Source organism: Caretta caretta, chromosome 1, assembly GCF_965140235.1.
Source record: "Caretta caretta isolate rCarCar2 chromosome 1, rCarCar1.hap1, whole genome shotgun sequence".
NCBI lineage: Eukaryota > Metazoa > Chordata > Testudines > Cheloniidae > Caretta > Caretta caretta.
The window spans coordinates 288,758,162-288,782,139 of record NC_134206.1 but is presented as its reverse complement, the minus strand read 5'-3'; the positions used below and the strand labels follow the sequence as shown (position 1 = coordinate 288,782,139).

General features: G+C 44.7%; 1 protein-coding gene across 2 annotated transcripts in view; it reads right to left on the bottom strand.

The window, feature by feature from the left end:
• Positions 1–23,978, bottom strand: part of CPM (carboxypeptidase M) — a 70,685-nt gene that overhangs the window by 29,137 nt on the left and 17,570 nt on the right. For both annotated transcript variants that reach the window (XM_048835855.2, XM_075124367.1), the window contains exon 3: positions 485–582. In XM_048835855.2, the coding sequence (XP_048691812.1) occupies positions 485–582 (98 nt within the window). The remainder of the gene's footprint in view (positions 1–484; positions 583–23,978) is intronic.

The following is a 23,978-nucleotide window of genomic DNA, read 5'->3' as shown; positions in this document are numbered from 1 at the left end:
GTGAACTAATGAAAATGGCAGTATCCCAGACTCAAGGGAGGGAAAGCTGTGCTATTAAAAGGGAAAGATTTTTAGTCTGACTGTTTAAAAGCTTTTTTTGGATGTTTTGTTGACAAATTTTGGAGAAAGGAAGTAGTCTTGTTAAAAATTAATACACATTCCTTCAATTAACTTAAGAGCTCACACAAACACCTGAGACCTTCCAGAGATCCTCCACCAAACCCAGGAAAGATCAGACTTGAGAATACTTAGATTGAAGAAAAACAAACAGAAATTTAAGCATTTCAGGCCTTTTCAAACAGGCACAAAGGGCATAAGCCCATTTCAAGTCCTTTGTAGGTCACCTTTTCGAATTTCGGAGAAACTGGAGGGGTATAGTAAACCCCAATAATTAGTAATATGAGCATAAGCAAAATTCCTTTTAAGATCCCTGGTAAATGTTTTGCTGTAAACGACACTGCAAAAATTGAAATTGTAGACATACCTCATCCCCATGCATATTAGCAATATACTTGAATTCTGGTATGCCAATGGTATGTTGGGTTGGAAACCTTCCCAGAACAAGAACCCACAGGTCTCTACCTTTAAGAGGGGAACAGGAAAAAAAATGTTAAGTGTCAAATGATACAAACTTTTAGACCAGCCTATCCTCTGTATAGCATAATATAGTAGATTTTTTTAAATAAACTTCAGAACTGTATTTTGTCTTTGAAGCCCAAGTTAAAAATGTACTGAGGTATTTTTGTATAATACTCCAGTCTTCAAGCTAGACAGTTTTCTAATAATAATCTAAGATACTCTTTTAACTTTACGTTTATTGAATGTGAGAAGAGAGCATCTGGGGGGAAAACACACACACACATCTGCTACTAAGCAACAGGAAAACAAAAGAAAACAGTTTCCTCATGAACAGGCAAAATATTTCAACACCAAATAAAATAGGAGCATCAACTTGCAAAATAAAATACAGTAATGAATTGTTGGTGAGACATCTGGAGACACTGGAATAATTATAACAAAATTTCTCTGAGGTAAACAGGGATAAGAAATGAGTCATAAAAATAAAGTTAACTATTATGTATTATCTATAGCAATAGCTTTTGTTGTTGTTGGGGACCTGCCTTGCCACCTTTCCTCAGGGGAGTAGTCTCATTGCAGGATTAGGCCCTAGATTATCAAATTTAAATTGGCTGCCAAAATGTGATCAGATTTAGGAAGTGAAGTAGGATACTCTGCCACTATTCAAAGCTACCATCTTATCTTTCATTGAAAGGGGAGAGTTAAAGGGAAAAATAGATTTGCTGAAATTAATCTTCCTAGCAGACCCTGGAACTACCCACAACCAAAGCACCCATTACTCTCTGTAAAATAAGCTAATGGATGGAGACAAGACTTGTCTTGTACATGTAAATAAATGGACCTAGGAGGTGTCTGTTCTAATTAGCAGCATGTCAAAATTATCAACATTAAAGAAAAACAAGAAGACTACCTACTTTTTAAAAGGATAGTATATTGAAACATTACTAATCTTTAGCTATTCTATACAAAAGGATTGCACTATAGCAAAAATAAAGGTACATACTAACAGAAAACACTGCCTTGCCTAGTGGATCTGTGGGCTTGCTTTTTCCAATCTTGTATATATCTTTGTTTAAACTTAATTTTTTTAAACCAAAAGCAGACCACATGTAATGGACCACTTTGCTGTACATACACATTTAGCCCTAAATCTGACTTCTTCAAAGCTGATTGCATTCAAATAGCAAATATTTTTGTGACTAGTAGAGCTTCTGTTTTACCATATTAGAGCCATTTTACATTTGTGAATCTTCAAAACTGGTCTGCATGATTCATTTGAAGAAATCAAATAAGTTTATTCCATACTTTAAATACTTTGCTGATCAGTCCGTGAATTCTAATACCAAATACTCTGAGCCAACAATGGGTGATATTCACTCAATACCAAACTGCTTTGCAAACAGCAAGGCTTCTTTGGGAATATTTCAGTACACAATCTCCCCCACTCTCCTCTCCTCCCCCTCTATCCCCCAAAAAACCCTCCCCAACCCAATAAAAAACTAGAATTTGTCAAAATTTTCTACAATGCATGTCTCAAAGTTCTAAATAGTTTTATAGATTGTACCCTCTGTTTAATTATGAGGTGCCCAGGCCCAGAGTAATCCTGATTCTTTAGAGTAAGGAATAGGACTATAGTCCCTCGAATATCCACATCGGTCACTTGAATGTTGGCACAAATGCCAGTTACTATACCTGTACCAAGTAAGTCCTTCAATGCATAACAGGCATAAAAATTGCTTGCATGTAGTACAATCTCTGCAATATGATTTTTTTGATTCAGGTTTGTTTTAAAACACAACTATCATGTAATATTCAATGCTATCACTAAGCACTGGTTGTTGATGGGAACAGAACACCATAGTTACATAGGGTATGTCTATACTACGAAATTAGGCTGACTTTATAGAAGGTGATTTTTAGAAATCGATTTTATACAGTCGATTGTGTATGTCCCCACTAAGCGCATTAAGTCGGCGGAGTGCGTCCGCACTACCGTGGCTAACTTCGACTCATGGAGTGGTGCACTGAGGGAAGCTAGCCCACAGTTCCCGCAGTCTCCGGTGCCCATTGGAATTCTGGGTTAAGCTCCCAATGCCTGATGAGACAAAACATTGTTGCAGGTGGTTTTGGGTACATCTTGTCAGTCTCCCCTCCAGCCCTCCCACCCTCCCTCCGTGAAAGCAACTGCAGACAATCATTTTGCGCCTTATTTCCTGGGTTACCCGTGCAGATGCCATAGCACTGCAAGCATGGCGCCTGCTCAGCTCACTGCTGCTATTGCGAGCATTGTAAACACCTTGCACATTATACTGCAGTATGTGCAGAACCTGGCTAATAGACGGAAGCACGAGGACGATTGTGAGGAGGACATGGACACAGACATTCCTGAAAGCACGGGATGTGGCAATTGGGACATCATGGCGGCAGTGGGGCTGGTTGATATAATGGAACGCCAATTGTGGGCCCAGAAAACAAGCACAGACTGGTGGGACTGCATAGTCTTGCGGGTATGGAATGATTACCAGTGGCTGCGAAACTTTTGCATGCGTAAGGTCACTTTCCTGGAACTCTGAGTTGCTTTCCCCTACCCTGAAGGGCAGGAATAGCAAGATGAGAGCTGCCCTGATATCTGAGAAGGAAGTGGCGATAGCGCTGTGGAAGCTTGTTACGCCTGACTGCTACCGGTCAGTCAGGAATCAATTTGGAGTGGGCAAATCTACTGTGGGGACTGCTGTGATTCAAGTAGCCAATGCAATCACTGACATGTTGCTATCAAGGGTAGTGACTCTGGGAAATGTGCAGATCATAGTGGATGGCTTTGCTGCAATGGGTTTCCCTAGCTGTGGTGGGGCGATAGACGGAACGTATATTCCTATTTTGGCACCGGATCACCTTGCAAACCAGTACATAAACTGTAAGGGGTACTTCTCAATGGTGTTGCAAGTACTGGTGGATCACAAGGGACATTTCACCAACATCAACGTGTGATGGCTGGGAAAGGTGCATGACATCTTTAGAAACTCTGGGCTGTTTGAGCAGCTTCAAGAAGGGACTTACTTCCCAGACCAGAAAATTACTGTTGGGATGTTGAAATGCCAATAGTTATCCTTGGAGACCCGGCCTACCCCTTGCTCTCATGGCTTATGAAGCCATACACCGGCAGCCTGGACAGTAGTAAGGAGCAGTTCAACTATAGGCTGAGCAAGTGCAGAATGGTGGTAAAATGTGCCTTTGGACGTTTAAAAGCTCGCTAGTGCTGTTTGCTGACTACGTTAGACCTCAGTGCAACCAATATTCCCATTGTTACTACTGCTTGCTGTGTGCTCCATAATATCTGTGAGAGTAAGGGGGGAGACGTTTATGGCAGGGTGGGAGGCAAATCGCCTGGCTGCCAATTTTGAACAGCCAGACACCAGGGCGATTAGAAGAGCACAGGTAGGCGTGCTGCGCATTAGAGAGGCTTTGAAAACCAGTTTCATGACTGTCCAGGCTACGGTGTGAAAGTTGCATGTGTTTCTCCTTGATGCAAACCCGCCCCCTTTGTTGATTTTAATTCCCTGTAAGTCAACAACCCTCCCACCTTTGAGCACAGCTGGCAAAGGAAATAAAGTCACTATTGTTTTGAAACCATGCATTCTTTCTTTATTAATTAAAAAAAAGGGCAAATAACTGATAAGGTAGCCCAGGTGGGGTAGGGTCAGGTGGGGGGAAGGACAAGGGCACATGGCTTCTTGTAGCCACACTACAAATCAAAACTGTTTGAATGACAGCCTTCTGTTGCTTGGGACATCCTCTGGAGTGGAGTGGCTGGGTGCCCAGAGCGTTGCCCCCCCCCCCAGCATTCTTGGACGTCTGGCTGAGGAGGATATGGAACTTGGGGAGGAGGGCAGGCTGTTGTACAGTGGATGCAGAGGTGGTCTGTGCTCTTGTTGGTTTTCCTGCAGCTCCACCAGACGCCTGAGCATGTCCGTTTGCTCCCCCATTAGCTCAGCATCACCTCCTGCCTCTGCTCTTCACACTCACTTAATGATTTCCTGGACTCTGCTACTGAATGCCTCCATGCATTCAGCTGTGCCCTATCAGTGCGGGAGGACTGCACGAGCTCGGAAAACATGTCATCGCGAGTGCGTTTTTTTCGCCTTCTAATCTGGGATAACCTCAGGGATGGAGATGATAGGGGGAGAATAGAAACATTTGCACCTGCAGGGGGATAAAAAGGGAGAGTAAAATTTAAGATGATACATTTCTGAGAACAAAAGGGAGACTCTTTCACAGTGAATTAAGCAATTCACAGAAGACAGCACATGTGCTTTAGGTACAAACGGCATTTTGCCTTTTATATTGAGCGCCTGCCAGTATGGTGACACATCACACACAGCTGGGCAACAGAATTCAGTTTCCAGGCAGCCATGGTAAGCCAAAGGGTACATGGGTTTGGCTTCTAACGCCTTCATAACATGTGGGAATGTTTTCAAACTGCAATGTCCTCCTTTCCCGGCAAGCAATGCCGGTTGGGTTTGCCATTTAAAAGGAGGGGCTGCGGTTTTCGGGTGGATGTGCAGCACACATCTCCCCCCACCCCTCTGCATGGCTATTTGGGATGATCCCTTCACCCCTCCCCCTGCCGCGTGGCTATGGAATGATCCCTTTTAGCCAAGCGCAAACAGTCCAGCATGAACGGGGTCCTTTTATTGTTCCCTTACAAAAATTTCCCTATTTCAACCAGGTGACCATGAATGATATCACTCTCCTGAGGCTAACACAGAAAGATAAAGACCAAATGTTGCTTGAATGCGACCAAAACCCAGGACCAGTCGCTGCCATGCTTTGTGCGGCAATGATTCCAGACTACTTGCTACTGGCTTGGCGTGGTAAAGTGTCCTACCGTGGAGGACGAAATAAGGCAGCCCTCCCCAGAAACCTTCTGCAAAGGCTTTCAGAGTACCTCCAGGAGAGCTTCATGGAGATGTCCCTGGAGGATTTCTGCTCCATCCCCAAACATGTTAACAGACTTTTCCAGTAGCTGTACTGGCCGTGAATGCATCCCCAGTCTTCAGGGCAAATCAAACATTAAACACTATTGCTTTTAAATCCTCTATTGTAGTTACAAATGAGCACTCACCAGAGGCCTTCTCCACCTTCAGGGTCGGGGATCTTGCCTTGGGAGGGTATTGGCTCCAGGGTGATGAAAAGGTCCTGGCTGCTGGGGAGAATGGATTCACCGCTTGACGGCTGCGCATTCTCCTCCTCCTCCTCTTCCTGATCCACAAAATTCTCCTCCGTGTTGCGTGAGACTCCCCCATTGCAGGTGTCCTCCTGACAGTGGTGGGGTAGTGGTAGGGTCCCCCCTTAGAATGCCATGCAGCTGATCATAGAAGCGGCATGTATAGGGCTCTGACCCAGAGCGACCGTTTGCCTCCTTTGTCTTTTGGTAGGCTTGCCTGAGCTCCTTGACCTTCACGTGGCACTGCTGTGTGTCCCTGTTGTAGCCTCTGTCCATCATGCCCTGTGCAATTTTGGCATATATTTTTTTATATATAAGCATTTCTTCTTTTTGATCGGAGTTCGGCCTACACAGATTCTTCTCCCCATACAGCAATCAGATCCAGTGTCTCCCGCTTGCTCCATGCTGGAGCTCGTTTGCGATTGTGGGGGGACTGCATGGTCACCTGTGCTGCTGAGCTCACCAAGCTGACCAAACAGAAAATGAAATTCAAAAGTTCCCGGGGCTTTTCCTGTGTACCTGGCTAGTGCATCGGAGTTGAAAGTGCTGTCCAGAGCGGTCACATTGGAGCACTCTGGGATAGTTCCCGGAAGCCAATAATGTCGATTTGCGTCTGCACTACCCCAAATTCAACCCAGCAAGGTTGATTTTAGTGCTACTCCCCTCGCCGGGGAGGAGTACAGAAGTCAATTTAAGAGCCCTTTAGGTTGACGGAATGGGGTTGCTTGTGTAGACGCATTCATTATAAAATTGACCTAACGCGGCTAAATTCAACTTAACACTGTAGTGTAGACCAGGGCATAGAAAAGGCGAGTTAAGGCTGAACAGGATCTCCTTGTTATGTACAACAAAAAGCCTTGTATCTCTACTTTAATCAGTCTGTTTACTTAGTTCTGTTTCTGGGATTGCAAGTTGCTAAGAAAAAACGACAACATACTTTTACAAGTGAACAGCTTTTAAATGTACATGTGATGTGTCTAACAATACATAGTAGGAGTTGTAATCTATTGTCCTTTTTTGTGAGAAATGTGAAATTGCTGTGTGATTAGTACAGAGAAATTGCTAAGGGCAAGAGTTACCACCATATTAATTTTTTTTATTTACTCAGGTTTGAAATTTAGTGATCAAATGCTGCCAAGCGAAGACTGCTTACATTAAGAACAAATGAGTTTTTGGTGCGATCTACACTGGCCAGGGAACAGGATTAGAGTGAGCTTGAGCAGAGCACTTCATAATGAGAATTAACAAATAGATTAACATAAAGTTTAATGTTACTTCATGGGTAACATAGGCATGCATCTGCACTGCACTGCATGTCCTGGATTCCTTGGAGTTAAATGAACTAAAACTACAGATGCCTCAAACATCACAGATCCATGCCAGACAATTTCAGTGCCCTAATGAATAGTTAACAAAGCTCTCTGGGAAAGACACTCTTTATTCCCTGTACACAACCACGCTGTTGGCACTCAACAATATAGAGAACAACCTGTTTTGTTAAAACAGGAAACACTACATTCAAGATATCATCGCAAGTATGTTGGAGTTATGAATTCAGTCACTGTTTAGCTTATTTAGCAGAATTTTGTGAAAATGACATGAGAAATGTTTTTAAATTGGAATTTAAAAAGTCTGATCCATACGAACATTGTCCTAAATAACTAAATGAATCAGAAATAACAACATTTTAATTTGAACAGCTGCTCTCAGATTCGGTCATTGAAATGGGAAACAAGATCTCACATCCTTCATGGAGTATTCATGACAATCTTTTAGCAAAGACAACTTGTCTTTAACAACTTCTACAGTAACTAAAATCTAAGCACTATGGCTGCCTATAACAAATGATATAACACAGCTCTTTGTCACGCTCAGAGACACATTCTAGTGTCCTTTGTTTCCCTTTGGTTTTGAGATATCAGTCTGAAGTTAGTGTGTATCAAAGTGAGCTTTGTACTTTAACCTAGTTTTGGGCTGCCAAGATTGGAAAGCACAACTGGCAAATTACTACCACATCCAGTCGATTCTTTATAAATATACAATCCATTGTGGTCTGAGGTTGTACCAGGAGTATCCCTGTGACTAGATGAGAGCACATGTGAAAGAATCCATTAGCCATGTTTAAAGTTCCTAGGTATGTTACCCTCGGATTACCTTTATTTAAGTAGATCCATCTCTCTAGACACCTATAAACAAACTAACAGTCATAATGAGTACACAAGTCCTTCAAGGCCCAGTGAGCTGGTGTGGAGGGTTGATGAGAGGATTAGCGAATGACACTGTAGCCCAGATTTCCAGAGCAGTCGTTCTCAACTGGGGCATGCGTACCCCTGGGGATACACAATGGTCTTGCATGGGGTGCATCAACTCATCTAGATATTTGCCTAGTTTTACAACAGGCTACATAAAAAGCACTAGCAAAATCCGTACAAACTAAAATTTCATACAGACAACGACTTGTTTATATGGCTCTATATACTATACACTGAAATGTAAGTACAATATTTATATTCCAATTGATTTATAATGATATGGTAAAAATGAGAAAGTGAGCAATTTTTTTGGTAGTAGTGTGCTGTGATACTTTTGTTTTTTTGTCTGATTTTGTAAGCAAGTTGTTCTTAAGTGAGGTGAAACTTGGGGTATGCAAGACAAATCAGACTCCTGAAAGGGGTACAATAGGCTGGAAAGGTTGAGGGCCACTGTTCTAGGGACTGCAACCTGATCTCCCTTTTCAGGAAAGCAATTTTCTCTTAAAAATAACTTCTGGTGCAAAGGTTAGTGTCCATCACAGACCTGGTTGAGCTCTCCCTGATGGATATTTACGAGGCTGCTCTGGCTGTATCCAAACACTGAATCTATGTGCTTCCACGATCCCCCTAGAGCTCAGAAGGCTTCAGCCACAGCCTGTGGCCTCTCAGGCACATGCCTATCTGATACCACTTCCAAGGAATGGCACCCCACAGTCCAACTGCCCTAAGCCTCCGAAGACACCCCACTCACTCAAGAACACCCTCTCCAGAGCTTGACCTGGGTATTCTGGTTTAGTTTTAACACTTCTTCAGGGATGCGTAGTTAAAGCAAGAACACAGAGATTCTGCAAAAAGAATTCTAAACCAATCACACTTTACTCATAGAAAAGCCACGGAACTATACATGGAAAGACAACAAAACCTGCACGCAAATCCCTGCCTCAGTTTCCTCACCATTCCAACAGTCCTTTGGGATTTGGTCAGTGTCTGTTCAGAGACTGCAAGATTCTGCCCTGCCACACCCATTCCTCCTGTTTAATCCTGTCTTCTTGTTCTGGTCATTGAGAGACCTTGTCCTTTTATAGTTTCTAATCCCCTCTGGCAAGTGATATGCCTGGTCAGCCTCAGTTCCCCCATCAGGTGATCTGTTGCTTTGTTACCAGCCCACTTGGAAGACCTGGTTTCTGTTACCCGAAATTGGGCCAGTGCCCAAATTCGGGTAACAGTTTCCTTTGGCAATGGCCTGCTCTTCTGCCCAGATCCAGGGGTGCCATTTAGGGAGGTCTGGGGGGTGGCGTGGAAGGAGGGGAACTGCCTCCCCCCCAAATTTTCCGTATATGGGTGAAGTTTGCAGCAGGAGGGAAGATGCAGCCATGCTCTACTGCCATCTGCATCCGCTGCGCTGCCCCACCCCTGCCATGGAGCGCTGCTTGGGACTGAGAGCCTGATCTGCTGGGCAGGGACTGATGTCAGGGTGTCCCCCTCCCACCGCCCTTTGTGTCCCTGGGTGGGCAGAGCATGCCTCTTGCCCCAGCCCCTGGAGTAGGGTTGCTACGCATCTGGTTTTCAGCTGGAACACCTTGTCAAAAATGGACCTTGGCGGCTCCAGTCAGCAGTGCAGACTTTTAGTGACCCGGTCAGGTCAGCGGTGCAGCAGGGCTAAGCAGGCTCCCTGCCTGCCCTGGCTCTGCGCAGCTCCCTGGAAGCAGCCGGCATGTCTAGCTCTTAGGTTCAGGGGCGGCCTGAATGCCGGCTCTGCAGATCCCATTGGCTGGGCCAATGGGAGCTCTGAGGGCGACGCCTGCAGGCATGAGCAATGCACAGATCCCCCTGGCCCGTCAGCCTAGGAGCTGTACATGACAGCCACTTCCCGGAGTCCATAAGCTCCGACCGGCCAGAGCCTGCACCCCCTCCTGCCCCCCAACCCACTGTCCCAGCACTGAGCCCCCTCACGCACCCTGAACCCCTCATTTCTGACCCCACCCACAGAGCCCGCACCCTGAGCCGGAGCCCTCACTCCCCCACACACTCCCAGCCCCAGCCCTGAACCCCCTCCTACATCCCAAACCCCTCATCCTCAGCCCCACCCCAGAGCCTGCACCCCCAGCCAGAGCCCTCACCCCCTCCCACACCCCAACTCCCTGCTCTAGCCCGGTGAAGATGAGCAAGTGAGTGAGGGTTGGGGAGAGTGAGCGACAGAGGGAGGGGGGATGGAGGGACCGGGGGTGAGGCAAGGGTGTTTGGTTTTCTGCAATCAGAAAGTTGGCATCCCTACCTCAGAGCTGCCCCCACTGCGTCACAGAGAGACTGAGTGCATGGCTGGTCCCTCAGTAGGAGCACCCCCTCGGACACAGCCCCTCCCTGCATCCTGAGCTACGCCCCTCCCAAGTCCCGGCCCACAGCACCTAGCTACCCCCTGTCTGGACACTGAGCTACAACCCTCCCCGCACACAGCCCCTCCCTGCAGCCTGAGCTACGCCCCCTGCCTGCACCCTGAGTGGTTTCAAACTTTTTGAGCTGAACACCCCCTTTGCAATATAATTTTTGTTTGTGCCCCACCCCCACATCTGCAAAAAAACTAGTTTTCAGGTGCCTAAGTAGCCCCTGGAATCACGGTTAAAGATGCCTCCCCCAAATTTGAAATGGCACCCCTGCCCATATCCACAGAGGAACTTAGGTGTTGCAACACTGAGCATCACAACACCTAACTTTAAGCCCTGGTCTACACTAGGACTTTAGGTCGAATTTAGCAGCGTTAAATCGATGTAAACCTGCACCCGTCCACACAATGAAGCCCTTTATTTCGACTTAAAGGGCTCTTAAAATCGATTTCCTTACTCCACCCCTGACAAGTGGATTAGCGCTTAAATCGACGTTGCCGGCTCAAATTTGGGGTACTGTGGACACAATTTGATGGTATTGGCCTCCGGGAGCTATCCCAGAGTGCTCCATTGTGACCGCTCTGGACAGCAATCTCAACTCAGATGCACTGGCCAGGTAGACAGGAAAAGGCCCGCGAACTTTTGAATTTCAATTTCCTGTTTGGCCAGCGTGGCAAGCTGCAGGTGACCATGCAGAGCTCATCAGCAGAGGTGACCATGATGGAGTCCCAGAATCGCAAAAGAGCTCCAGCATGGACCGAACAGGAGGTACGGGATCTGATCGCTGTATGGGGAGAGGAATCCGTGCTATCAGAACTCCGTTCCAGTTTTCGAAATGCCAAAAACTTTGTCAAAATGTCCCAGGGCATGAAGGACAGAGGCCATAACAGGGACTCAAAGCAGTGCCACATGAAACTTAAGGAGCTGAGGCAAGCCTACCAGAAAACCAGAGAGGCGAATAGCCGCTCCAGGTCAGAGCCCAAAACATGCTGCTTCTATGATGAGCTGCATGCCATTTTAGGGGGTTCAGCCACCACTACCCCAGCCGTGTTGTTTGACTCCTTCAATGGAGATGGAGGCAACACGGAAGCAAGTTTTAGGGATGAGGAAGATGATGATGATGATTAGGTTGTAGATAGCTCACAGCAAGCAAGCGGAGAAACCGGTTTTCCAAACAGCTAGGAACTGTTTCTCACCCTGGACCTGGAGCCAGTACCCCCCGAACCCACCCAAGGCTGCCTCCTGGACCCACTTGGAGGAGAAGGGACCTCTGGTGAGTGTACCTTTTAAAATACTATAAATGGTTTAAAAGCAAGCATGTTTAACGATTAATTTGCCCTGGCATTTGCAGCTCTCCTGGATGTACTCCCAAAGCCTTTGCAAAAGGTTTCTGGGGAGGGCAGCCTTATTCCGTCCACCATGATAGGACACTTTACCACTCCAGGCCAGTAGCACATACTCAGGATACATTGTAGAAGAAAGCATTGCAGTGTATGTTTGCTGGCGTTCAAACAACATCAGTTCTTTATTTCTCTGTATTATCCTCAGGAGAGTGATATCATTCATGGTCACCTGGTTGAAATAGGGTGCTTTTCTTCAGGGGACATTCAGAGGTGTCCGTTCCTGCTGGGCTGTTTGCCTGTGGCTGAACAGAAATGTTCCCCGCTGTTAGCCATGGGGAGGAGGGAGGGATGAGGGGCTAGCCACGTGGTGGGGGGAGGCAAAATGCAATCTTGGAACAAAAACACATGTGCTATGTATGTAATGTTAACGGCAAGGTTTACCGTGAAAGAGTGTACCCATTGTTCTATAAAATGTGTCTTTTTAAATACCACTGTCCCTTTTTTTTTCTCCGCCAGCTGCATGTGTTTCAAGGATCACAGGATCTTCTCCTTCCCAGAGGCTAGTGAAGATTAGAAGGTGAAAATAATGCACTCGCGATGAAATGTTCTCTGAGCTCATGCTGTCCTCCCACACTGACAGAGCACAGACGAATGCGTGGAGGCAGACAATGTCAGAGTGCAGGAAAGCACAAAATGACCGGGAGGAGAGGTGGCGGGCTGAAAAGAGTAAGTGGTGGGCTGAAGAGAGGGCTGAAGCTGAAAGGTGGCGGCAGCGTGATGAGAGGAGGCAGGATTCAATGCTGAGGCTGCTGGAGGATCAAACTAATATGCTCCAGCATATGGTTGAGCTGCAGGAGAGGCAGCAGGAGCACAGACGGCCACTACAGTCTCTGTGTAACCAACTACCCTCCTTCCCAAGTTCCATAGCCTCCTCATCCAGGCCCAAGAATGCGGTGGGGGGGCCTCCGGCCACCCAGCCACTCCACCCCAGAGGATTGCCCAAGCAACAGAAGGCTGGCATTCAATAAGTTTTAAAGTTTTAAACTTTTAAAGTACTGTGTGGCCTTGTCCTTCCGTTCTCCACCACCCCTCCTGGTGCTTCTCTCTTCCACCACACCTCCTGGGCTACCTTGGTAGTCATCCCCCTATTTGTGTGATGAATTAATAAAGAATACATGAATGTGAAGCAACAATGACTTTATTGCCTCTGCAAGCGGTGATCGAAGGGAAGAGGGGAGGGTGGTTAGCTTACAGAGAAGTAGAGTGAACCAAGGGGCGGGGGGTTTCATCAAGGAGAAACAAAGAGAACTTTCACACCGTAGCCTGGCCAGTCATGAAACTGGTTTTCAAAGCTTCTCTGATGCATACCGCGCACTCCTGTGCTCTTCTAACCGCCCTGGTGTCTGGCTGCGCGTAACCAGCAGCCAGGCGATTTGCCTCAACATCCCACCCCGCCATAAACGTCTCCCCCTTACTCTCACAGATATTGTGGAGCACACAGCAAGCAGTAATAACAGTGGGAATATTGGTTTCACTGAGGTCTAACCGACTCAATAAACTGCACCAGCGTGCTTCTAAACATCCAAAGGCACATTCTACCACCATTCTGCACTTGCTCAGCCTGAAGTTGAACAGCTCCTGACTACTGTCCAGGCTGCCTGTGTACGGCTTCATGAACCATGGCATTAATGGGTAGGCTGGGTCCCCATGGACAACTATAGGCATTTCAACATCCCCAATGGTTATTTTCTAGTCTGGGAATAAAGTCCCTTCCTGCAGCTTTTGAAACAGACCAGAGTTCCTGAAGATGCGAGCATCATGTATCTTTCCCAGCCATCCCACGTTGATGTTGGTGAAACGTCCCTTGTGATCCACCAGTGCTTGCAGCACTATTGAAAAATACCCCTTGCAGTTTATGTACTCGTCGTCTTGGTACTCCGGTGCCAAGATAGGGATATGGGTTCCGTCTATGGCCCCACCACAGTTAGGGAATTCCATTGCAGCAAAGCCATCCACTATGACCTGCACATTTCCCAGGGTCACTACCCTTGATATCAGCAGATCTTTGATTGCGTTGGCTACCTGCATCACAGCAGCCCCCACAGTAGAATTGCCCACTCCAAATTGATTCCCGATTGACCGGTAACTGTCTGGTGTTGCAAGCTTCCACAGGGCTATTGCCACTCGCTTCTCAACTGTGAGGGCTGCTCTCTTCTTGGTATTCATGCGCCTCAGGGCAGGGGAAAGCAAGTCACAAAGTTCCATGAAAGTGCCCTTACGCATGCGAAAGTTTCGCAGCCACTGGGAATCGTCCCAGACCTGCAACACTATGCGGTCCCACCAGTCTGTGCTTGTTTCCTGAGCCCAGAATCGGCATTGCACCACATGAGCCTGCCCTATTAGCACCATGATGCCCACATTGCCAGGGACCGTGCTTTGGGAGAAGTCCGTGTCCATGTCCTCATCACTCTCATCACCGTGCTGATGTCGCCTACTCGCCCGGTTTCGCTTTGCCAGGTTCTGATGCTGCGTATACTGCTGGATAATGTGTGTGGTGTTTAATGTGCTCCTAATTGCCAAAGTGATCTGAGCGGGCTCCATGCTTGCCGTAGTATGATGTCTACACAGAAAAAAGGCATGAAACGATTGTCTGCCGTTGCTCTGACGGAGGGAGGGGCGACTGACGACATGGCTTACAGGGTTGGCTTACAGGGAATTAAAATAAAAAAGGGGGTGGCTTTGTGAGAAACAAAATGGCCCCCTCAATGATAGAACTCAAAACCGGGTTTAGCAGGCCGTTGATTTCACAGAGGGAGGGAGGAGAAAATGAATACAAAACAAATCTGGTCTATTTCTTGTTTTGATCTACTTCATCTATCTTTATACATCTTGCTGGCAGCAGACTGTGCAGTACGACCGCTAGCCATCATCATCTCCTGGGTGCTCGGCAGAAGACGGTGCAGTATGACGGCTGGCCATCATCTTCTGCTGGCTGCACATTAAAAGACAGTGCACTGCTGGTAGGACTGAATTGCCATGACAGGAAACTTAAAAGGGGAAATGAATTGGCTGAATCACTCCCATGTTTGCCCAGGCGCCCCTGACCTCATCGAGGTCGGTTAAAAGAGCACCCTGGACTACGTCGACGATGGCTACCAGTCATACTGCACTGTCTGCTGCCAAAAGGCAATAAACTGCGCATAAGCAGCAATGCAGAACCACGTCTGCTAGCACCCAGGAGACATACGGTGACGGTTAGCTGAGCGGGCTTCATGCTTGCCGTGGTATGGCGTCTGCACAGGTAACTCAAGAAAAAGGCGCAAAATGATTGTCTGCCCTTGCTTTCACGGAGGAAGGGAGGGAAGGGGGGCCTGACGATATGTACCCAGAACCACCCACGACAATGTTTTAGCCCCATCAGGCTCTGAGATTTCTACCCAGAATTCAAATGGGCGGCGGAGACTGTTGGAACTATGGGATAGCTACCCATAGTGCAACGCTCCGGAAGTTGATGGTTCCCTCGGTACTGTGGACACACTCTGCCGACTACATGCACTTAGAGCTTTTGTGTGGGGACACACACAATCGACTATATAAAAACGCTTTCTACAAAACCGACTTCTATAAATTTGACCTAATTTCAGAGTGTAGACAGAGAGTAGTAGAGAGTAACAGGAACATCACTATGATCCACAATACCTGAGGTTAGGTGCCTAGGCTCCTTACACAATGAATGGGGAGAAATAGGCACTCTCACAAAGAGAGGTGCCTAAGGGTATGTCTCCTCTGCAAACGAAGACCTGCCGCAGAGAGTCTCAGAGCCCAGGTCAACTGACTCAGGCTTGCGCTACGGGGCTAAAAATAGCAGTGCAGATATTTGGGCTCAGACTCCCCGGATTTCAGAGCCCAGTCCCACTTGTCTACTCTCCTATTTTTAACCCCAGAGTGAAAGCCTGAGTCAGTTGACTCACCTAAGCAGTGTCTTGCCGGAATGAGTTAGGCCCCTGCCTCATTCAACACAAAACTGCTGGGGGAAAAGGAAGTGGTACCCACCTTATAATTTAATTATTATTAATTATTATTATTTAATTTATTATTATTAATAATTATAATTTAATTTAATTATAATCCTAGAGCACTCAACTAGGAGGTGAAAGACCCGGGTTCAATTTCCCCCCTGCCTGAAGAGAAGAAAAGAGGTGAGAGATCCATGTTCCCACATCCCAGGTGAGTGCTCCAGCCACTGGGCTAAAATGTTACAAGGTTGGCAGCATAGCCACCTCCTCTTCCTCGGCCAGATTTTGAATGGTCTATAATCCACAAGGCAGCCTCCAAGCACACCTAATGATTAGGCGTCACAGGTGAGATAGACGGTGTTCATCTGTCTATCTCCCCTTAATTGGTAGCTCACTCTGGGGCTTAGGTAGGAGACAGGCCTAGAGATAGCAACAGTGTGCAAGCCCAGAATCAGAAACTTAGGCGCTGAGAGAAATTTTACCCTGAAAACTTAGGCAACAAGTGAGTTAGGCCCCTCCAGGGGTTGGCGGGAGTTTTGAGCATCGCAGTGAAGCCTAAAATTGGCATTTAGGCCCCTAAGTACTTTTGTGGATCATGGCTTTTGTCCAAGGGTCATCAAGGATTAACCACCCTCCACTGTTAGCCCTCTGCTAGGTCCAATATTTCTCCTGACACCACCTGTGTGTTTCAGGTGACTACAAAACCCAGTGAAGGCACAGAACAGGTTCACAATCAAATTATCCTTCACAAAACAACATGGAGTTTGAAGATAGATATAGGTACATGCAGACATACTAATCCATCACAATCAGCATTTGTACAGCTCTATTTCCACCCACAAAAAGGAACTAGCCTTTTGAAAAAATCTAGGCCTCTACTCTCCAGTGACTTGTCAACTTCTGACTTGTCGTGTTACCAAGAATAGCCATCTCAGGACCATTTGTATTGAGACAGGCAAGATGTGAGCTCCCAGAAGAACAGTACAAATTGTAACTATATGTAATGTAATATAATAAAATAGGTTCAATTCATTCTCACTGAAACAGAGACACATATGAATATAGACCTCAGTGGCCTAAACACAGATCTGGGGATTAACAAGGGAATCCACCTGGAGCAGCAGCTTCACTTTTAGCATTCCACAGAGGGACAACCCTTGTGGCTTTGTGAGCGGTCCAGAGATGGACAGAGGCTTCTGGCAGTGGTCTAGAAAATGCAGCTGTTTTCCTCCCCCCATTGCTTGACCGGATGAGGGAAAGCAGCTGTTCTAGTCATTTGGAGCAGGCACCTCATCGCCCTGATCAGTGACTATAAAAACACTGCTCTCCTCTTAAAGGCAAGAAAAATGAAGACAAACAGGAAGATCTCAGACAAAACAATGTGTACATGCAGGTTCTAATTTAGTTTCTGCCCACATACTCTGTGTCTAAATGGGTGCATGTACATGCTTTATAAAAATATAATACCTAAATAAGATCACTGTCATACAAAAAGCTTTTTAAAAAGTCACCACATATTACTTTCATCCCATCTCCTCCCATGTATGAAAAAAACCACCACAAAAAACAGATGGACCTTGTAGTGTGACCTGACGGTCAACAAATCTAGGCTCTGGCAGTGTGATGGCTGAAGCTAATTTCACAGTGGAGGACCCTTCACTGAAAACTCCTTCATGATTAAACCAGAGTGTATGTATGTGTTTGTTTTATCTTTGGTGTCTCAGCTGATCTCACATGCCGTGGTGTTGCACAGGGAGAGAGCCAGTCTGAGATAACCAGAACATAACTTTTGCAGGGCTTTATAAGAAAAATCAACACCATAAATTTCCCATGGAAATGAGTTTAAAGGCAGAGCAGATCATGGAGCACAGACCTAATGTGCCCCCAGTGAGGAGTGACCCACAAATGGACTATCTCATTCTACCCCCACTGAATCATCAGTGGAGTTGCTAGCTATAAGAATAGAAATATTGTTCCATGACAGACTTTTTATTTGAGTCAGTAGGAACTCCACTACAGCACTCTAGGAACTGGCACTTTATGAGAGAAAAAAAATTGCCGTGACTCGTTTGTTCCATGTTGCTAAACCCCAGTTCTTTTACAGTCATTACATATTCACTCTCTAGCACCAGTTAAGGATATCGGCACAAATAAAAATGGATGCTAAAATAAAATTTACTGTTTCTGAGTTTCACAAGACTTTTGGGGTTGTTAATCTCACCAGCTGTGTTTTGGTTCACAGGTGAGAATTGTACTATCCATTTGCTTTGCCTGCTCATTCTGTTCTTATCATCAACAAGACATAAAAAGCTGTAAGGATCTTGCTTATGGGGGAAAAAAAGCTTTTGTAAATTTAAAATCCCTGGCTGCTCCCAAGCACAGCAAACAGGAGGGGCAGCCTGACATGACTGTACATGGATGGAGTTAGAAACAAGCCTGGAGTGGATCTCCTATCTCAAAAAGGGAAAATGGGATTTTTCCATATGCTAGTTTTGAATGACTCCGTTTTCATGATCTGGATTTTTTTTTTTTTAAAAGAGCTTGAACTGGTTCAGTCTTGGTCATTTAAAAACTGATAACCTAAATATTTCTATAATAGATGTTGGTCCTACACAAATAGAAGGGCATGGTTTGTTTTTGCTGGGTTAGGTTTTTTCTCTCCATTACGCTTGAGTGAACAGTATTGCTTTTCTATGTCACTATAACAGATGGACAAAGTGCAGTCTGTGGGACAAATGCAGATTAGGGAGTACTATATGGCCTGTAGTCACCCTCATCTTCAATACAAAAGAGTGGCCCATAGAGGCTGATTTTGTTTGGATAAAGATACGCAAGCTGCACCTCCATATTTAGAACGGAACAATTACAGTCTCCTCTTGTACATACCATTTTAAGTGGATATGCTTCCCATTGTAACATTCTAGATAAAGTCATTATCCAGTTTAGATTCACAACTGGAACTGCATGAAAATCTTCCATCAAAATTTTAAATTGAAAATGGATTTTTTTGGGAAAAAAAACAAATTTTGTCAAAACCCCCCAAATCAAATTTTTTTAAAGCTTTCTACCCCCGCCCCAACTACAAAATGTAAAACAAAACTGTTTTACGTGGGGGGGAGAGGATGGAGGAATTTCCTAACCAGCTTTACTCACAATGATCACAGGGAACACAAACAACAAAACATAACCTTTATAAATCATGCACATATAAATTACAGTCATACTGATAGGCTACAAAGGCCTATAAAAAGGCCTATAAAACATCATGAAACAATTACAGCCGGGTAACACCCTGTATTTCTCACAATCTGAAAAGGAGTACTTGTGGCACCTTAGAGACTAACCAATTTATTTGAGCATAAGCTTTCGTGAGCTACAGCTCACTTCATCGGATGCATAAAGTGGAAAGTAAATGAGAAGATTTTATACATACACACAGACCATGAAAAAATATACATTGTAAGGAGAGTGATCACTTAAGATGAGCTATTACCAGCAGGAGAGTGGGGTGGGGGGATTCGCAAAAAGAAAAGGAGTACTTGTGGCACCTTAGAGACTAACCAATTTATTTGAGCATAAGCTTTTGTGAGCTACAGCTCACTTCATCGGCAAAACAAGCATTTTTACACAGGACCACATACAGCACAGCAAACATAACATGATTAATACAGGAAAGAAAAGCTTAAATAATAGGCTAAACAACTTACTAAGCCACGGGGAAAGGCCCCAACCAGAAAATAGAGAGCCTAGCCAATCCTCCCCAATTTGCTGATGAATGCCCTTTGCCAGCTGCTGTAGGCGTTGTAAATCAGCTTTTACGGATGGCCCTGCATCTGTTACGTTAAAGCAACACATGCCTGCAAACTCTTGGCATAGGTGACCATGGCGTAGAAGCAACTAATTTATAGCCAGCCTGTTTTGTAGCATACCCTGACATACTTTCCTTAACTTATGGGAAAGTTGGGCCAGGACGGTTGAGATTAAATTAATGGCCTTTGCCACACTGCAGGCAAGGTGCTTTATTGCGTGATAATTATGCACCGTAAGCCCAGGGATACCAACTAAGGAAGAGGCCAGAGCTGCTGCCTCAGTCTCCGAGAATAAGGTCACCTTTGACTTACAGGTGGAATCAAGGGGAATGGCATTCCTTTTATGATGGGCATGTGACTGCAGGGGGTATGGAAAAATCAGTGGGGCCCCCACTCTCCTGCTGGTAATAGCTCATCTTAAGTGATCACTCTCCTTACAATGTATATTTTTTCATGGTCTGTGTGTATGTATAAAATCTTCTCACTGTACTTTCCACTTTATGCATCCGTTGAAGTGAGCTGTAGCTCACGAAAGCTTATGCTCAAATAAATTGGTTAGTCTCTAAGGTGCCACAAGTACTCCTTTTCTTTTTGTGAATACAGACTAACACAGCTGCTACTCTGAAACTTCTCACAATCTGTTATCCTTAGCAGTCCTCAAGTGTCTGAGTCAAGTTATCACAGCCACTTAAATGAATACCAGAGGTAAATTGCTATATTTTTTCTTCCTACAAATAGATATGTATAGGCCCTAGACAACTACAGGTTTCACTTGTAAGAATCTGTCTAATTAAATCCGTCAGTACATTTCAATATTGGTCTAAAAGGTGTATTTTAAAATGTATTTGCTAAAATGTTTTAACTAACGTGTCTTAAAAGTCTGGTGTAGACAGGATACATTGTATTTTAACATGGCTTGTAGAGGTGAATTCCAGCCTGCGGCCAATGCTTTTAAAGAGCTAATAAATATATTTTAAAAAGCACACCAACTTTTAGTCTAGTCTAGACAAGCCTTAAAGGTCTTTCCCCTCTGTTTTTAACTCCTTTCCCCTCCCGCCACACACTGAATATATCATGACTAGATTTCATAAGGCTGTTAATATGTCAAACTCACCTACCCATTTGGTTTTAAAATTAACATTTATGCATTATCTGGAATCTTGTTAACATGCACTTGTATGCCATGGGCACTGACAAAGACCAGAACAATGCTAGCTAGGAGGGGAGATAAAGCTAGAGGGAAAGAGGCAGGAAAAAGGGGAAGTACCAGGAGAGCCACTATCCTTGGGGACAGTGGGCAAAAGTTCAACTAAAACATCATAACAATTTTTAGAATCCTCCACTTTTATGAGGGCCTGATTCAGAGCCCATTGATGAGTAAAATGTTCCATTTTGAACGAACGCTGAAAACCTGAATAACTATGTAATCCATGCATCTTGTGTCATGTCTAACTAGTTCTGTGAAATACCAGCTCAAGATACATTTTGGGGAAAATGTGCTATCAAGGACCAGTGACAGGAGAGAAAAGCCATATGCGTGTTAAGCAGTCAAATTAAACAACAGAAGGTAAGATTCTAATATACAGGAATGTGACTCACACCACATATCCATGGAAAAAGATTTGCATCATTTTCTCAGTAAGCATTGTTCCCTGTGGATTTTTTCTTTAAAAAACAACAACAAACCTTTAACAGTCAGCCATAAATTCACTAACAAACTGATCAGTCTTAAAGTTAAAGAACTGCTTTTATGAGGCACACACATACAGGTAATAGCTGAGATGGCTGTGTGATGAGGAGCTTTCACCAGACACAGCACTTAGCTACTTTTAAAAATGGGTGCTATAGAGAAACATTTTTGTTTGGTTCTGTGTTTGCACAGTGCCTGGCACAGTAAGGTCTCATTCTATGGGTACAGCAGCTGCGAGGTATAATTCCCATCTTGGGTAGACATACACATGCTAGCCTGTGGCTAAAAACAGCAGTGTTGCCACTGTGGCATGGGCAGTGGGTTGGGCTGGCCACCCAAATATATAATCAGGAGGTTGGGCGGGATGGTGCTCAAACCACTAGCCTGAGCCACCGCGGCCATGCAGCTATTTTTATGTGCTAGCTTGAGCAGAAGTAGCGCCTGTTCATCCATTCAAGATGAGAATTACATCTCCCAGCTGCTGTGCAGATGTACTTTCAGATTAGGACTCCTCGGTGGTACTGTAATACAAATATCTAGACTCTGTGTCCTGCTTTTTTCCCTGTTTGATCACTTATTCATTAGATTCAAATGAATTCTAAGTTTGAACTCATTTGCTAACTAGCTTGTTCCACCTAGATGTGGATTCCAAAATGCCTAAAACAAAGCCATTTAGCACTGGTGGCTAAAGCAGAGGAATTGGAAGGAGTCAGGAGATCTAGAGCTAAATTCATTCTTGGCATATTCTGGCACAACTCCCATTGACTTCGGCAGGGTTTGCACTTGCTTACACCACAGCGGAACTTGGTCCCTGGGTTCTATTACAAGTGCTGCCATAGATTTTTCTGTGTGAACTGGAACAAGGCAATTAATTACTGCACTATTTGTTGGCTTCCTCATCTGTATCACAGGGATAATAAAACCGGTCTCTCAGTGGTGTTATAAGGCTTAATTAATGTTTGTAAAGCATTTGAAATTCATGGATGGATGGTGCTACAGAAAGGCAAAGCACTATTAAAAGATAATTGCACTTTCTTAGTGCAACTGAGGGGGAATAGTGGCGTATTCTGATAACACCACCTTTTTCTCTACTGAAGAAAACGTTCAGAGACTCACAATAGGTTTCTGCACTGGATTCAGTTAACAAGATGTTCAGAAGTAAATTCTGAACATCTTGTTAATTGAATAAATTGTCTCAAAATATTCAGCTGCATGAAGGTTTGGAGAACATCCGGGGATGTAAAGTACGATTAATGGGTATGGTTTGATCACCAAAGTAAAAGAAAAGATAAAAGCTATTAAAACTAAGGGGGGTATGGCTACACTACAACCGCTGCAGCAGTACAGATGTAACGCTGTAGCTATGCCACTGCACTGTAGTGTAGACACTTGCTACAGAGACCAAAGGAATTTTTCCTGTTGTGATAGATACCCGCCACCCCTCACCCCGAAAAGCAGTAGCTAAGTTGATGGAAGAATTCTTCCACCGACCTATTAGTGACTATACTGGGGCTTTGGTTGACTTAACTACTTCTCTCAGGGGTACTGCAATTTTGCTCATCTTAACTATATTCATATAAAGATTATTTACCTATTATCAAGACCTTGTAAGATCCACAAGTCTGCAACATTTTTAGAGTGATGGAAAAGTAACAATACTAAGGAAAGATATAGGGTTATGCCATTATGGTATGTTACCAGGAAAGAAATAAGTTTATGTTACTTATTAGAAACTACTGAACAAACTGGAATATTTTTCCCCCAACACTGGCCCTCAGTTACACTCTGAAAGTCTTCCAAATCTTGTTCCTCTGGCATAAATTCAGAGTACCTTTTATTAAAGTCAAAATGTTACACAGCTGAAACAGATTGACATGGCCTTTGCTCTACTAAGTGGTGGTTATACAAGTCTATAAACTAAGGGCCGTATCTGGGCCACTCTATTTTTGAAGTGTGGGTGATCTCTCTTTACAAACTCTCCACTCAATGAGGCAATTCAAACTGCCTGGCACTAGAGAGCTATAGGCACACTCCGCTTTGCAGAAGGTAGAAAGTAACATGGGATCCAACTACAGATTTGGTTTTAATTAAGAAATTATCTTTCTTTGTTATATTTATTTATGGAAGTGAATAAAGCGACAATTACTCTTATTCGCCAAAAGAAAAGGAGTACTTGTGGCACCTTAGAGACTAACCAATTTATTTGAGCATGAGCTTTTGTGAGCACGAAAGCTCATGCTCAAATAAATTGGTTAGTCTCTAAGGTGCCACAAGTACTCCTTTTCTTTTTGCGAATACAGACTAACACGGCTGTTCCTCTGAAACCTGTCTTATTCGCCACTATCCGATAATACTGCTATGTATACTGCAGTAGTGCCTAGGAACCCCAGTCATGGAATAAGAAAAGGAGTACTTGTAGCACCTTAGAGACTAACCAATTTATTTGAGCATGAGCTTTCGTGAGCTACAGCTCACTTCATCAGATGTATACCGTGGAAACTGCAGCAGACTTTATATACACACAGAGATCATGAAACAATACCTCCTCCCACCCCACTGTCCTGCTGGTAATAGCTTATCTAAAGTGATCATCAGGTGGGCCATTTCCAGCACAAATCTAGGTTTTCTCACCCTCCACCCCCCCACACAAATTCACTCTCCTGCTGGTGCTAGCCCATCCAAAG